The sequence below is a fragment of the Stegostoma tigrinum genome, chromosome 3, assembly GCF_030684315.1.
Source record: "Stegostoma tigrinum isolate sSteTig4 chromosome 3, sSteTig4.hap1, whole genome shotgun sequence".
NCBI lineage: Eukaryota > Metazoa > Chordata > Chondrichthyes > Orectolobiformes > Stegostomatidae > Stegostoma > Stegostoma tigrinum.
In genome coordinates, this window is record NC_081356.1 from 107,710,400 (window position 1) to 107,726,911 (window position 16,512).

The following is a 16,512-nucleotide window of genomic DNA, read 5'->3' on the forward strand; positions in this document are numbered from 1 at the left end:
CATCAGACAATCTTCATCACTATCATGGTTTGTTAAATTATGCATTTGATTTTACGTCCTAACAATTTCCTCTTTTTTTCATTTGACACACAGTACACCGTAGCAACATGTCTGAATTTTAAAATCCCAAAACAGTTTTATATTATTTGAGTAATGGCACGACAATGTTCACAACACCTACTGTTATATTCAATACAAACATCATCATTTACAAAATCAAAAAACTGTCATAATCAAACTTCACTCATTAATTTTTGGGGTTTCTGGATATTCCCTTGTTATTTCCAAGTATTATACATCCTACTGATAAATTTTTATCTAATTCCCGGAGTGAATTGACAAAATGTCACCTACAAAATCAGCATAATCCAAAAATTATTGCTATCCCTTACTTTTCCTTGCAATCTATAACGTTATCAGCAGCACAAAACTGAAAGTCCCTTGTACTAACATTTAGCCTGCAAATGTAAATTCGACGTGAAGACCCAAACTGAATCTGAAGCTTCCAGCCGGAGAGGCTGCTTCAAAGTTGATGTGTCAGATTGGGCACCAAATGCACATTTAGTCCATATTTAGAATGGAATTGCATTGTCAACATGAAGCAAAATTAGTCTTCATTTGGATGCTACAGTGATGAAATTCAGCCATAGCTACATGCGTATGATTGACAAACTGAGAATCATATTAGGTCTACATTGATAATATTGCAAAATGTTTACTTTAATCTCATGCTAATTTGGAATATTTCAGGACCAAGCTGCATTTCACGCTATTTGTAAAATATGATGCAACTGTTACATAATTTAGATACCAAAAGAAACTTGAAACAGGCAAACTAGATAAAGCACAGGGCAAGAGTAGGAATAGGTCCCTCAAGCCTGCTTCATCATTTAATAAGATTGATTAACTGGTGATATATGAGCCGAAACAGACTGTTTGGTCCTCCCCAAGCCTGGCCTGCTCTGCCATTCAAAAGAAGGTCATTGCTGATCTATTTGTATTTTGAATTCCATTCTCCCACCCACTCCCAAATTGCTTGGATTCTCATGCCGAACAAAACTCTCTCATTTTGGCCTTAAAAGTATTTGCCTTCTGAGGCGGCATCCAAACATTACACAGCCCTTGGAAAAGAAATTCTTACTACGCTATCCTGAAAGGGCTTTTCCCAACTTTAAAACAGTGCTTTCTGGTTCTGGAGTGAAAGGGAAATGTTCTTTGCACATCCACTTTGTCAAGGTCATTCAGGATCTTAGACACTTTAATCGAGTCACCCCTCACTCTTTCAAACTCCAGTGATAACAAGTCTCTCCCCTATCACAAGGCAAGATGCTTATTCCAGATGTCAACACAAAAACATTTTCTGAACGCATTTATATTCTTCCTTAAATGAGACCAAAACTGCACAACATTTTAGGTGTAATCTCGATGCATGGTATAACTGAAAGACAACATTCTTATTTTTATGCAGTATTCCTTTAAAAATGAAGGATAACATTCCATTAGCTTTCTTGATTATACTCTGCACGTGCATGCAAACTTTTTCCCATTCATGCACTAGAATACATAAATATTGCTGCACCTCAGAAGTATGCATTTGTCCTCCATTTACCTAAGACTCTGCTTTTTGATTCTTCCTTCCAAAGTGACTGAATTCTCATTTCGCCACATTATAGTCTTTGTGCCAGATCTTTGCTCACTCATTCAACGCATCAATATCCATCTGCAGCTGTCCTATATCTACTTCACAACATACTTTCTCACCAATCTCAGTGTTGTCTGTAAATTTAGATACAAGATCTTTGCTCCCCTCATGTTAAGTTATTGGCAGAAATTATAAAAACACTGAGCCCCCGCATAAATCCCTGTAGGACTATACTCAGCATTTTGCGTTTTATGCACAGCGTTTTCTAACAACCAATCTTCTACACTAGTATGGGAGGTGCCACACCGTAGGCTATTATTTTCGATAATACACTTTGTTGTGGCATCAGATATGTAGTACCTGTATAGATCTCTTTATCCACGCCAAAGAACTCTAATTAAATCGGTTAACCACAGCTTCCCTTTGGCCAAACCATGCTGACTCTTCTGGGTTACGTAAACTTATTTTTCCTTTAAGTGCAGAGCTATCATTTCTTCAGGTGATGGATTCTTGCACCTTCCCCACTACAGCAGTCACACTAACTGGCCTATCTTTTCCCATTTTCTGTGTCTCACCCTTTCCAAACAGATGACTTATACTTGCTCCTTTCTAGACCAACGGAACATTTCCTGAATCTTGGAAACTTTGGATGATTAACACCCACTATCTCATTAGCCATATCTATTAAGACCATAGGATGAAGTTCATCTGGATCAGGAGACTCTTGAGCTGACAATTCCATCAGTTTTCTGAGAACCATTTTTGTTATGTTGGCACTTAATTCTTCCCTCCTTCCCATCCCCAGATTTACAGCTATCACTTGAATATTCTTTGCACTCTCTACAGTGAAGAAGCAAAATAACTTCCTTTCAATTTTTAACTCTCTATTCGCGCTCTCTTGAGGTCCAACAATCACTATACTTGGTCTGGGAGCATCTGTGCAGAGAGAGAGCTCTGAAGGAAAGTTATACTGGACCTGCAAATTTGACTGTTGCTCTCTCCACAGATGCTGCCTGATTTGCTGAGTTTCACAAGCATTCTGTGTTTGTTTCTGATTTTGAACATCTGCAGTTTTTTTTCCGCTTTTATCCACTTTTCTTATTTTCCTTTATAAATTTCTGCGCTGTTCTTTATATTTAGGCTAATCATCTGCCTTGTTTTTGACCCTCATGCAGTTAAATGCATTTCCCAATTTACTTAGTTATCTGTAGACAGTGGGATCTGCCTTTAGAATGTTTCTGGCTGATAAAGTGCAGCCTTAATGGTCTGCCTCCATGACCTTAGGTCCCCTGTTGATCCAAGAACTTAATCTTTAATACATTCAGTGATCCTGCCTCCACTGCGTTAAGAGGGCCATTAACCTTCACAATTCTCTACCTCGAGGATAAATTCTTCTCTACCTCGAGAATAAATTCATCTCTACCTCGAGAATAAATTCATCTCTACCTCGAGAATAAATTCATCTCTACCTCGAGAATAAATTCATCTCTACCTCGAGAATAAATTCATCTCTACCTCGAGAATAAATTCATCTCTACCTCGAGAATAAATTCATCTCTACCTCGAGAATAAATTCATCTCTACCTCGAGAATAAATTCATCTCTACCTCGAGAATAAATTCATCTCTGTCTTAATCGGGTAACTTATCGTATGGAAACCACATTCTCTTGTGTTAGATCGCTCCGTAAGACGACGTCCTTTCAGCATCCACTCAAACCTCCATAGAATCTTTTATGTTTCAGTAACATCACTTGTCATTTGTTCAAATTGGCCCCAACGTATTGATCTTTCCCTCGTAAGGGACCTTCATCCGAGGAATCAAGGGAGCAAACACCATCTGAACTGCCTCTAATGCAATTGTATATCTTCCCGGGGACCAAAATTTTACACAGATTCTAACTGTGATCTCATCAATATGTTGCTCATTGTGGAAAGACTTTGCTACTTTTATGCTCCATCCCCTTCCCTTAATCCTAATTGCTTGCTGCAATTCTATGCTAACTTTTCCAGATTGATGTATGAAGACACCTAGATTTGCTGAACTAAAACATCCTGCATTCTAACTCAGATAAATAATATACTAGTCTTCCCAAAATAATGGACCTCATGTTCTTACATTGTACACCATCTGCCAGACTCCTGCTCTCAAACTATTTTGTCCTATTGCACTTTTTGAGTCATCCTCTTATTTTTGTGTAATCACTTCACTGATTATCATGCAGTTATCATCTTTATCCAAGTCATTAATATGGATTGTAAATAGTAAGGCCTCAATGTTCCTGTGGCACTTGTTAGAAATCAGGATCTCTTTAACACTTTTTCTTTTGAGTATTCTCTCTGCAGCACGAGGTCTTATTTAAATGCAGTTGCAACAGGTTATCCTGGAAGGAAACCTCTAGAGTTTGAGCAACACATGAGAAACTAGTTGAAACAAAAGCAGAAATTGCTGGAGAAAATTAGCAGGTCTGGCAACATCAGTGAGAAGCAAGCGGATATTAATTCCACATTCTTCCCGCAGATGCTGCCAGACCTGCTAAGTTTTTCCAAGAATGTGCCTTTATTTCAGATCTCCAGCATCTACAGTTCTTTGATTTGAGATTAAGTTAGCTGTTTTACCCTGCTACTATGAAGTAGCAATAGTGGTGTTTGCCAGTAACAGGGTGTTACCATTAAGCAAAAAAATGTTCTGTTTGTCACAATGTAGCACTTGCTTTGAAAGCTACAGATATTCATGTACAGGTACACAGCAGCCTAGTGGTATTATTGTTGGATTATTAATCCAGAGACTCAAGTAATGACCTAGGGACTTGGGTTTGAATCCTGCCATAGCAGACAGTGGAATTTGAATTCAATGAAAAATGTGGAACTCAAGAGTCCATGACAACCATGAATCCATTGCCGATTGTCATAGAAACATATCTGGTTCACTAATGTCCCTTAGGGAAGGAAACTGCCATCTGACCTGGTCTGGCCTACACCTGACTCCAAATCCACAGCAATGTGGTTGACACTGAACTACCACCTGGGATGGGCAATAAATGCTAGCCTACCCAGTGATACCCTCATCCTGTGAATGCATTAGAAAAAACATGGGGCCCTGTTCTTTATCGACACACACTGCCCCAGTTTCAACTTAAAAATGGCAAAAGCCATTCACGGGTACAGTTATCAAGGCGGCTCCATGACAACCTGTCTGGTTTATAGTTTCTGGGGTTAATACTCAATGGTAATATCTCTACTAATTAGACTTCACTTGCCAAACAATCAGCACTTCTTGTAATTCCTGGTTTTCTCTCTCCTTCCACCTTTAAATAGGCAGGTTCATTTGTCACTTTGTAATCTGCGAAAACTGTTAGAGAAAAGAATTTGGAAGATTGTAACCAATGCATCCACCACTTCCATGGCCACCTTCTTTTCTACCTTGGGATATAAATGATCAGATCCTAGGAATTTATCACCTACAATTCCACTAATTTTCCTTGGCACCATCTGTGGACTAATACTAGCTTCCTTCAATTCCTCAGAGATAGTAGGAACTGCCGATGCTGGAGTCTGAGATAAAGTGTAGAGCTGGATGAACACAGCAGGCCAAACAGCATCGGAGCAGCAGGAAAGCTGATGTTTAGGGTTTGGACCCTGCCGTGTTCATCCAGCGCTACGCCTTGTTATCTGTTCCTTTTATTCCTCCTTGTTTCCCTACCACTTCAGGACAATTCTGTCGTCCTCTTCTGTATGGTTGTTTTCAACTGATCAGCCATTTCTTTGCTCTCCATCATCAATTCCCTGTTTCTCCGATTCCTGATGTTGCTAACACATGACATTGCAGTTAAGGCTGAGATTACAGTCTTTAAGGACCTTCTTGAATTTTATTCCTAATTCTAATATTCTGCTTGCAGGACCCTACTGAATGTTTTACCCACTTGCTAGTACTGACATGGACCATGACCTCTGGTTGTTCTTTCTGTCCAGTCAGCATGTCCTGTAGCCAGTGACTTCCTTGGTCTCGACACTATGGAGACAGCATACCATCCTCGGCTCACACCTGCAACTGCAGAAACATCCGTCCATCCCTGTTATGATAGGCTCCCCTAATACAATCCCACCACACTTAGAATCCCCAAAACCGCCACACCACCCCAACCCCAAAGCTAAGCCACTTTCCCTCAAGAAACCAAACTATAAAGACAGGGGACTCGCCAGAATTTTGTACATTCGTTTTCCTCATACTTTTCTCCAGTGGTAGTATTCCGTTCCAATTTCACATTTACTCCTGATTTTATCCTTGGAATTCTATGTCATTTGAAAAAAGTTCAAAGCCTCTATCCTTTCCTTGTTTCTTCAGTCTGATGTGAATTTTAGCTACTCTCCTCCATTCTGCATAATTTTAGAAGTTTGTACGTCCGTTTTTCATACTTCATGCTAGTTCATGCTTGCATCCTATTTTCTTTTTCAAACTATTGCCTTTTTAGGGTCTAAAACTTCCTTAATTGTGCAGCCTACAACTAATCTTGACAGCAATCCTGTCCTTGCTTTTAATTTGATGCCAAACTTAATTTTCTTAGGGAGCCAGGGATGTGGCATCCTTCTCTCAGTTTCTCTTACCCCCCCACAGGCATAACTGTTAAGTTTTAAAATACTACCTAAAAAAGGTCTGTCATCGTGAAGGAGACACAGAAACCTGTTGTGCTGCCCATTACAGGCAAGTCTGCTTTCACATCTTTGTAATGGTCTTTCTACATTTATTTTAAAGGCACTAGTTTCAGACCCAGATTTATTGCCGTAAAACTGGACATGAAATTCCACCATTGTAGATATTTTCTAAAATCAGCCTGTTTAGACATGACATACCTCTGAAGTAGGCAGGACTTGAGCTAAACCCTTCTTACTCAGAGGTGGTGATATTACAACTGTGCCAGACAGCTCTTCAATTCCACTGTTGTATAATCTCTGCTGCCTAGGGAATCCTTTATTATGAGAACATGAATCTAAGTACAAATACCAGGTTTAAAATGGTGCATTGTCTGGTTCTATGAAAGCATCACAAAAACATTGCATGAACTCATCCTTGAGGTTGACATTTCAATTTGACTTATTCAGTCACTCAACAAGATCAAAATTGTCCACAATTATTGCAAAAACTTTCTTTCAAGCTGCCATAATTTGATAGTTTATACAGCAAAGACGGGAAAAAAGAAAATGGAAATTGAGATAACAGAGTGCAGAGTGCAGAGCTGGATGAGCACAGCAGGCCAAGCAGCAGCACGGCTGACGTTTTGGGTCTGGACCCTTTTTCAGACTCTTTCTGAAGAAGGGTCCAGGCCCGAAATGTCAGCCTTCCTGTTCCTCTGATGCTGCTTGTGTCCTGCTGTCTTTCCAGATCCACACCCTGTTATCTCAAATTCTCCAGCATTGGCAGTTCCTACTGTCTCCAAAATAGAAATTGGTTGTGGCAAGGCAGTTGATAGACTTAATTTGATTGAATTTAATTGAGTAAATTTAAATCTTGAGGTCCGCCTTTGTGATCGAAAAGGATTTATTTTTGCTCTGATTTGATCTATTTGAGATGGTGAACCAGTGGAATGCAGTCAGAAGACTATAGCACAAATGATGTGGGTGGAGCTTGAAGGTACGGGTAATGGGACATAGGACCTAAATTTAGTCGGTTCACTCCGAAAACCACAAATTATTTAATGTCTCAGCTGAGTCATTCAGAGTCAACACTTTCCGTGGAAATCGAGGCTTGGGCAATTACTCTCCTGAATTCGTCCAAATCAAAGCGCATGCACATTTAACAATTTGTATCATGTATTCTGGAAAGGTGGTAAATATTCCTTGTAGTAACTAAAAGGAAACATTGTTAACTCAGCATAATGCCTGGTCAAATCCTATAGCTCCCTTCCTAACAGTATTGTGGGTACCCCTACACCTCAAGGACTTCAGGAAAGCAGCTCACTATCACCTTCTCAATGGCTATTAGCAATGGGCAATAAATGCTTCTTTTCTTAAATTTTTGTAGATATCAATCATTTTTGTCCAAAAATAAAGCAACAAACATAGATGTCACTTTGTGATTATTAGTCACATTTTGCCACATAGGAACCAATCACTTGTATCACATCTTATAAAGAAAATCATGTTCACTTGAGCAACAAAGCGGAGCTTTTAACAACTTACTTTTTGTGCCGGTGTGTTTTTTGGTTCTGAGTCACTCTCAGAATCAGATTCTGAACTGTCTTCAGATGAACTATCCTCTGACTCAGAGGAAGTTTCAGAATTCAGTTTTTTCGCTGTAGTTTTGGTATGAGTATTTTCTGAGTCACTGTTTTCACTGAAGATGAAAAATATTGCAAAGTTGAAAACAACCTGACACAATCTGTCTTTTTTCAATGATCACTAAACAGATGCTTTTATTCTTTAAAGATTTCGATTCACTTTAAATGATTAGCTTCTGTGTCAACATTCTTGAAATATTTGATTATGTGTTACAACTTTATTTGAAATGCATACATGATACAAATACAAATACATAATGTGAAACAGACTTCATGCTTTTCAATAGTTACTTTTAGTTATTTCAACACTTAGACAACAGGCACAGGTTCAGTCATAAGGGTCTAAAAGATTAATCAGAGAACTGAAAATTTTTAAGATTATGATGGGTTCCAATAGAATGAAGGGTAATAGATTCCATTAGTCTACACAGTCAGTGACTCCAGTGCCAATGTTTCAGGTAATCATCAGTGCAATTAAAGACTAGAAGATATATTTTATGGAATAATGATAATTTAGAAAGGCCTATAACACTTCCACTGTTGAAGGGGAATTAAATCATTCTTTAAAACACAGGAATTTTAAAAGGCTGGAAAGACAGCATCCAGCAGAATCAAATTAAACCAGCATTATAAGAATCAATACCACACAAATATGAATTACCTGCTCACTCTAGAGTTGCTACATGAGTGACTCAACGTTACTAGTTTGCTTTTGTTATTAGAATTCTGGTGCAGATATATGGAGTTCTTCAATTTCTGTTTAGCATTAAACCAATTGATTCACTGTGCACAAAATTAAATCCACAGATTTGATTGGTTGAACATAACATTCTATTTTCAAGCAATTTGTAACTTTTTTCCAAATAGAAGAATTAATAAATGCTTTAGAGTTAACTACCAGATTGCCTTTCTATGCCAATGTGTGAACTGAATATTGGATAAATTTCATTGCAAATATTATAATGATTCTTCCTGCAATGTTTCCTTGTTTCTCTTCCCACTGACCCATACCTAGCTCTGTCAACCAGCCTAAAGAAGCCTCTGACCAACATTCCTCTGTAGCAATTCAACACACACGTAGGAACATTTATGCAGACATGGATCACTCACGAAAAGCCAAAGGGTACAACTAAGTGCATTCAGTTTAGTCAGTTTTAGCCATCTTGTCAATCCACCTTAATTACCATTATGGCAATGTCATAAATGCGAGTGTAGATAAAGCACTCAGTGCCTATTTGTGATGAGGTTGTATGGGTACGCAGACAATAGGGGCTTTGCCAATCCTTGGTGTATTCAGAAGGGGACGACAACACATTGAAGTGTGGTGAAATATCAGTCAGAAACACTCTCTGGTAAATGCTGAGAGCCAACACAACGCACACAGTAAATTCTATCACATTCATTTGGACAGATGTGCAAACACTATTAGCTGTTGAACACCAGAAGAAAATACATAATTTTCAAACTTTGGATTCACTAAGGTGGAAAATTGCTACACTTCCTCTGCCCTTTTGAGGATTAATGGATGTTTACCTTCCTACAGATAATTTCCAATGCTAATCTAATGAGCAAAATTTATTGGAACCAGTTTTTTTTTAAACTTTTGCAGAAATTAAAAGCCAGTATTAATTTAAACCAGAGATTTCATTTGTTCTAAACAGGAAAAACAATATAAATCACTTTTAAAAATCATTAAATCCTGACTTAAATTAATAAAGTTATAATTAGGGCATTATGCTGTGTTTGTTATGAAGTGGCAGGGTGAGCTGCCTTAATTACTGTCTATAATAAAAAGAGCAGAGTGCGTGCTATACCACAATCAGTGCTGTCAGCTACAGAAAAGCCAAGCTGCACACTCATCAACGGCATCAGCAGCAAACTACGCATGAAAGGGCAACCATCTCTGCAATCACCGACAGGCAAGAGTGTAACCTGCCAAATAAGATTCTGGATTTTCAAATTAGTAATGTGTACTTTTTATCATGTGCAACAATGACATAATAAATGCGATCAGTATAATCAAAGAAACAGCAAATTCATGCTAATAGAACAAAGATTACATTGTAACAAATTTCAATTCTAATAGCAGCAAAACTGTACAGCACTTAAGGTGCTGCCTTCTATTAAGATGAAACCCGAATCACGGTTCAAGCACCCAGCCTTATTGTATTAGTCAGTCCATACATTACTTTTGTAACTGGTGTTACAACTCAGGCTGGCAACTGTTAAATTTGACAGAGCTTCTTCTGTAACAACAAACTAATCAGGTAGAATAAGGTGACACGGTGTGAAGGTGGATGAACACAGCAGGCCAAGCAGCAGAGGAGCAGGAAAGTTTGACGTGAAATGGGGTAGGGCAAGGGGATTCGGAAATAAACAGGTGGGAGGAGACAGACAGGTCAAGGAGACAGGGTTAGAGCCAGTGAATGTGAATGTAGTTGGGGAATTAGGGAGGGGATAGGTCGGTTGAGGGAGGACAGACAGGTCAAGGAGGCGGGATGAGGTTGGTGGGTACAAGATGGGGGTGGGGCTTGAGGTGGGAGGAATGGTTAGGGAGGCAGAGACTAGATGGGCTGGTGTTGGGATGTGGTCGGGGGAGGGGAGATTTTGAAGCTTGAAGTCCACGTTGATACCCTTGGGCTGCAGGGCTCCCAAGTGAAATATGAGATGTTGTTCCTGCATCTTTCAGGTGGCATATCGTGGTAATGCAGGAGGCTCAGGATGGACATGTTGGCTGAGGAGTTTGGTGGGGGGGGCGGGTGGGTGGTGGGGGGGGCGGGGGGGTGGTGGTGGTGGGGAAGAAGAGTTGAAATGGTTTGTGACTGGGAGGTGGAGTTGATTGTTGCGAACTGAGCGGAGGGGTTCCGCAAAACGGTCCCCAAGCCTCCGCCTGGTTTCCCCGATGTAGAGGAGGCCACGACGGGAACAGCGGATACGGTATATCACATTAGCAGATGTGCAGGTGAACATCTGTTTGGTGTGGAAAGGCTTCTTGGGGCCTGGGATTGGGATGAGGGAGGTGTGGGGGCAGGTGTAGCAGTTGCTCCGGTTGCAGGGCAAAGTGCCGGGGTGTGGTGGGGCTGGAGTGGAGTGTGGAGCGGACAAGGGAGTCACGGACAGACTAGTCCCTCTGGAAAGCATGTAAGGATGGGGACGGAAAAACTCCCCAATCTCCAACACCTCATTTTTACAATGGACGTCCAGTACCTCTACACCTGCATTACCCACGCAGATTGCCTAAAGGCACTCCACCTCTTCCTGTCCCGCAGGCCCGACCAGTCCCCCTCCACTGACACCCTCATTTGCTTATCCGAACTCGTCCTCACCCTCAACAACTTGTCCTTTTATTCCTCCCACTGCCTACTAATAAAAAGGGGTCGCCATGGGTACCCACATGAGCCCAAGCTATGACTGTCTCTTGGTAGGGTACGTGGAACAATCCCTCTTCGAAAGCTACACGGGCCCTATCCCCTATCTCTTCCTCCATTAGTCATTAATGACTGTTTTGGCGCCACCTCATGTGCCCACGAGGAGCTCGAACAGTTCAGCCACTTCAGTAACACCTTCCACCCCAACCTTGAGTTCACCTGGACCATCTCTGACACCTCTCTCCTCTTGTTGGGCCTCTGAAATTAACTTGGAAACTGATATCCGTTTTAAGCCTACCAACTCCCACAACTACCTAGAATATTCCTCTTCTCATGCACCTTCCTCTAAAAAGGCCATCCCCTATTCCCAATTTCGTCACCTTTGCCGCACCTGTTCCTGAGATGAGGCATTCCACTCCCGAACATCCCAGACATCCTCTTTTTTCAAGAACCGCAACTTTCCCTCCAGTGATCAAAAATGCCCTCGACCGAATCTCCTGCATTTCCCGTAACTGTTCCCTCACACCCCCATCTGCAATAACCACCACCAAAACAGAATCCTTTCTGCAGTGGAGAGCGGTGCGAGCCGGGTGGACGTGAGGTCTGGGCAGAGGGGCAGTTGGGAAGCTAAGTGAGTGCTATTTAACTACTTACCTCAAAGCCAGCGGGTCCTTTCTGCAGCGGAGTGCTATTTAAGTAAGTGTGTTCTTAGCCCCAGGTCCTACACGGTAGTTCCTCCCTCCCACCCTCCTCCTCTAACCTAATTAAGAGTCCACAGACTCACAGCAAACACACAAGGGCTGAGGGAAGTGCCTGGTGAGTAAAGTGCGAGTTTTCGGTGAAGACGCTCAGTGAGGAGATTACGCCACTGTTGAAGAGGGTGAAGATATGACTGCCAAGCTGATTCAGTGTGCTGCATGCATGATGTGGGAGGTCAGGGACACTGATGTTGTTTCTGGCTCCTAAAGCTGTGCTAAGTGTGTACACATTCAGCTTCTGAAGGAGGTTGTTGCAGCTCTGAAGAAAGAACTAGAAGACCTCAGGCTCATCCAAGAGAGTGAGAATTTTCTGGACAGGACCTTCAGCAAGGTCACTACACCGAGGATACCTGAAGAGAGAAGGGGGATGTCGATGACAAAGGAAGACATGAATGAAGTACAAGTGACCCCAGGGGAAGCACCTATTGTAAACAGGCTGACTGTCTTGGAAACTGCCGAGACAGACGGCACTGCCAGTCTGAGAGGTGGACAGGTCTGCAAGTCAAAAATTGCTGTAGAGGCAGAGCCGAGAAGTTAGACATCACGGAGAGCTGTGGTAATAGGGGACTCTATTGTGAGAGGGACTGACAGGGGTTTCTGTGGCAACAGGCAAGATTGAGGATGGTGTGTTGCCTTCCTGGAGCTAGGATCCAGGATGCAGGACGTCACTGATAGAGTGCAGACAATCCACGAGGGTGAAGGTGAAGACCCAGAGGTGGTGGCGCATGTCGGCACTAATGATGTCGGGAAGAAAAGGAGGAGCATTCTACAGGGGGACTTCAGAGAACTCGGAAGAAGGCTGAAAAGCAGGACTTCCAGGGTGGTTATCTCTGGTTTGCTTCCAGTTCCTCGGGCTGGAGAGGGCAGGAACAGAGATAATGGACCTGAATGTGTGGCTGAGGGACTGGTGTCGGAAACAAGGATTTAAATTCTTGGATCACTGGACTATGTTTTGGGGTGAGAATAAATTGTACAGGAGGGACGGTTTGCATCTTAATAATCGGGGGACCAGCTTTCTGGCAAGCAGGTTTGCCACTGCAACACAGGTGTGTTTAAACTAAGTAATGGTGGGGGGGTGGGGGGGGGGGGGTGGGGAGGGGAAGAGAGGGGGCCAAACTGGAAATTTAAGAATGAAGTTAAAGGGAAAGTGAGATTAAGAGAGGTTAAGAAGGACAACAGAATCAACAGAGCAGAAAACTCAACAAGGGATCGTACAGTATGACCAAGTGAAATAGGGATTGATAAGAAGGGTGAAGTGGGAAACAAATTAAAAATATTATATATGAATGCACGAAGCATAAGAAATAAGGTGGGTGAGCTGGAGGCTCAGTTGGAAGTTGGCAAGTATGATGTTGTGGGGATAACTGAGACGTGGCTTCAACTGGACAGGGCCTGGGAAATGAATATTCAAGGCTAATACGTGCTATCAAAAGGACAGACTGGTGGGCAGAGTGGGTGGGGTAGTCCTGTTGGTGAGGAATGATATTCGGCCCCTTGCGAGGCGGGACAGAGTCAGGAGATGTAGAGTCAGTATGGATAGAGCTGAGAAATTCTAAGGGTAGAAAGACCCTAATGGGAATTATCTACAGGCCCCCAAACAGTAGTCAGGAGATAGGGTGCAGGTTCAATCAAGAGTTGAAATTGGCCTGTCACAAAGGTATCACTACAGTTGTTATGGGAGATTTCAAAATGCAGAAGACTGGGAGAATCAGGACGGTACTGGGCCCCAAGAAAGGGAGTTTGTAGAGTGCCTCCGAGATGGATTCTTAGAACAGCTTTATTGGAGCCTACCAGGGAGGAGGCAATTCTGGATCTGGTGTTGTGCAATGAACCGGATTTGATCAGGGACCTCAAAGTAAAGGAGTCATTAGGAGGTAGTGACCATAATATGATAAGTTTTAATCTGCAGTTTGAGAGGGAGAAGGGACAATCAGAAGTGTCAGTATTGCAGTTGAATAAAGGGAACTATGGAGCTATGAGGGAGGAGCTGGCCAAAGTTCAGTGGTTCAATACCCTCGCAGGGATGGCAGTGGAACAACAATGGCAGGTATTTCTGGATATAATGCAGAAGGTGCAGGATCAGTTCATTCCAAAGAGGAAGAAAGATCCTCAGGGGAGGGAGGGGCGGCTGTGGCTGACAAGGGAAGTTAAGGACTGCATAAAAATAAAAGAGAAGTATAACATAGCAAAGGTGAGTGGGAAGCCGGAGGACTGGGAAGCTTTTAAGGAGCAACAGCGGATAACTAAAAAGGCAATACACAGAAAAAATGAGGTATGAAGGAAAACTGGCCAAAAATATAAAGGAGGATAGTAAGAGCTTTTTTAGGTATGTGAAAAGAAAAAAATGGTTATGACTAAAATTGGGCCCTTGAAGTCAGAAACAGGTGAATTTATTATGGGGAACAAGGAAATGGCAGATGAGTTGAATAGGAACTTTGGATCTGTCTTCATTAGGGAAGACACAAGCAATCTCCCAGATGCAGTAGTGGCTGAAGGACCGAGGGTAATGGACAAACTGAAGGGTATTTAGGCAGGAAATGGTGTTGGATAGACTGTTAGGTCTGAAGGCTGATAAGTCTCCGGGACCTGATGGTCTGCATCCCAGGGTACTTAAGGAGGTGGCTCTAGAAATTGTGGACACGTTGGTAATTATTTTCCAAGGTTCTATAGATTCAGGATCAGTTCCTACGGCTTGGAGGGTGGCAAATGTTGTCCCACTTTTCAAGAAAGGAGGGAGAGAGAAAACAGGAAATTACAGACCGGTTAGCCTGACGTCAGTGGTGAGAAAGATGCTGGAGTCAATTATAAAAGATGAAATTACGACTCATTTGGATAGCAGTAACAGAATAGGTCAGAGTCAGCATGGATTTACCAAGGGAAAATTGTGCTTGACTAATCTTCTGAAATTTTTTGAGGATGTATCTATGAAGATGGATAAGGGAGAGCCAGTACATGTAGTGTACCTGGACTTTCAGAAAGCCTTTGATAAAGTCCCACATAGGAGATTGGTGAACAAAATTAGGGCACATGGTATTGGGGGCAAAATACTGAGTTGGATTGAAAATTGGCTGGCTGACAGGAAGCAAAGAGTAGTGATAAATGGGTCCCTTTTGGAATGGCAGGCAGTGACCAGTGGAGTACCACAAGGTTCGGTGCTGGGACCGCAGCTGTTTACGATATATATTAACGATATAGATGAAGGCATTTGAAGTAATATTAGCAAATTTGCTGATGACACAAAGTTGGGTGGCAGTGTGAAATGTGAGGAGGATGTTATTAGAATACAGGGTGACTTGGACAGGCTAGGTGAGTGGACAGATGTATGGCAGATGCAGTTGAATGTGGATAAATGTGTGGTTATACACTTTGGTGGCAAGAACAGGAAGGCAGATTACTATCTCAATGGAGTCAAGTTAGGTAAAGGGGAAGCACAACGAAATCTAGGTGTTCTTGTAAAGAAGAAGAAAAAAAACTGGCTTGAAGGGCCAAATGGACTACTCCAGCACCTACTGTCTATTGTCTAATACCCCTCGTCCTCACGTACCACCCCACCAACCTCCAAATCCAAGGCATCACCCTCTGACATTTCCGCCATCTACAATCTGACACCACTACCAAAGACATTTTTCCCTCCCCACCCTTATCTACTTTCTGGAGGGACCACTCTCTCCATGACTCCCTCGTACACTCCACACTCCCCTCCAGCCCCACCACACCCGGCACTTTTCCCTGTAACCGAAGCAACTGCTACACCTGCCCCCACACCTCCTCTCACATCCCAATCCCAGGCCCCAAGAAGCCTTTCCACATCAAACAGATGTTCACCTGCACATCTGCTAATGTGATACACTGTGTCCGTTGATCCCGTCATGGCCTCCTCTACATCAGGGAAACCAAGCGGAGGCTTGGGGACCGCTTTGCGGAACACCTCTGCTCAGTTCGCAACAATCAACTACACCTCCCAGTCACAAACCCTTTCAACTCTTCTTCCCCACCAGCACCCCCCCGCCCACCCCACAAACTCCTCAGCCAACATGTCCATCCTGAGCCTCCTGCATTGTCATGATATGCCGCCCGAAGATTGCAGGAACAGCATCTCATATTTCGCTTGGGAGCCCTGCAGCCCAAGGGTATCAATGTGGACTTCACAAGATTCAAAATCTCCCCTCCCCCAACCACCTCCCAACACCAGCCCAGCTAGTCCCTGCCTCCTTAACCATTCTTCTCACCTCAAGCCCCATCTCCATCTCCTACCCACTAACCTCATCCCACCTCCTTGACCTGTCCATCCTCCCTTGACTGACCTATCCCCTCCCTGACTCCCCACCAACATTCACCTTCACTGGCTCTAACCTGTCTTTTTGACCTGTCTGTCTGGTCTCACCCTATCTTCTCCTTTATCCATCTTCTATCTGCCTTCCTATCCCCCATCTCCTTACTTATTTCAGAATCCCCTTCCCCACCCACATTT

At 42.6% G+C, this 16,512-nt stretch overlaps 1 protein-coding gene across 4 annotated transcripts in view; it reads right to left on the minus strand.

The window, feature by feature from the left end:
- The window catches only part of ap3b1a (adaptor related protein complex 3 subunit beta 1a), a 308,383-nt gene that overhangs the window by 110,145 nt on the left and 181,726 nt on the right, over window positions 1–16,512 (minus strand). For all 4 annotated transcript variants that reach the window (XR_007247173.2, XM_048527277.2, XM_048527276.2 and 1 more), the window contains exon 20: window positions 7,818–7,971. Coding sequence is in view for 3 of the 4 variants with exons in the window: in XM_048527277.2 (XP_048383234.1) it covers window positions 7,818–7,971 (154 nt within the window). In the remaining variant the exon portion in view is untranslated. The remainder of the gene's footprint in view (window positions 1–7,817; window positions 7,972–16,512) is intronic.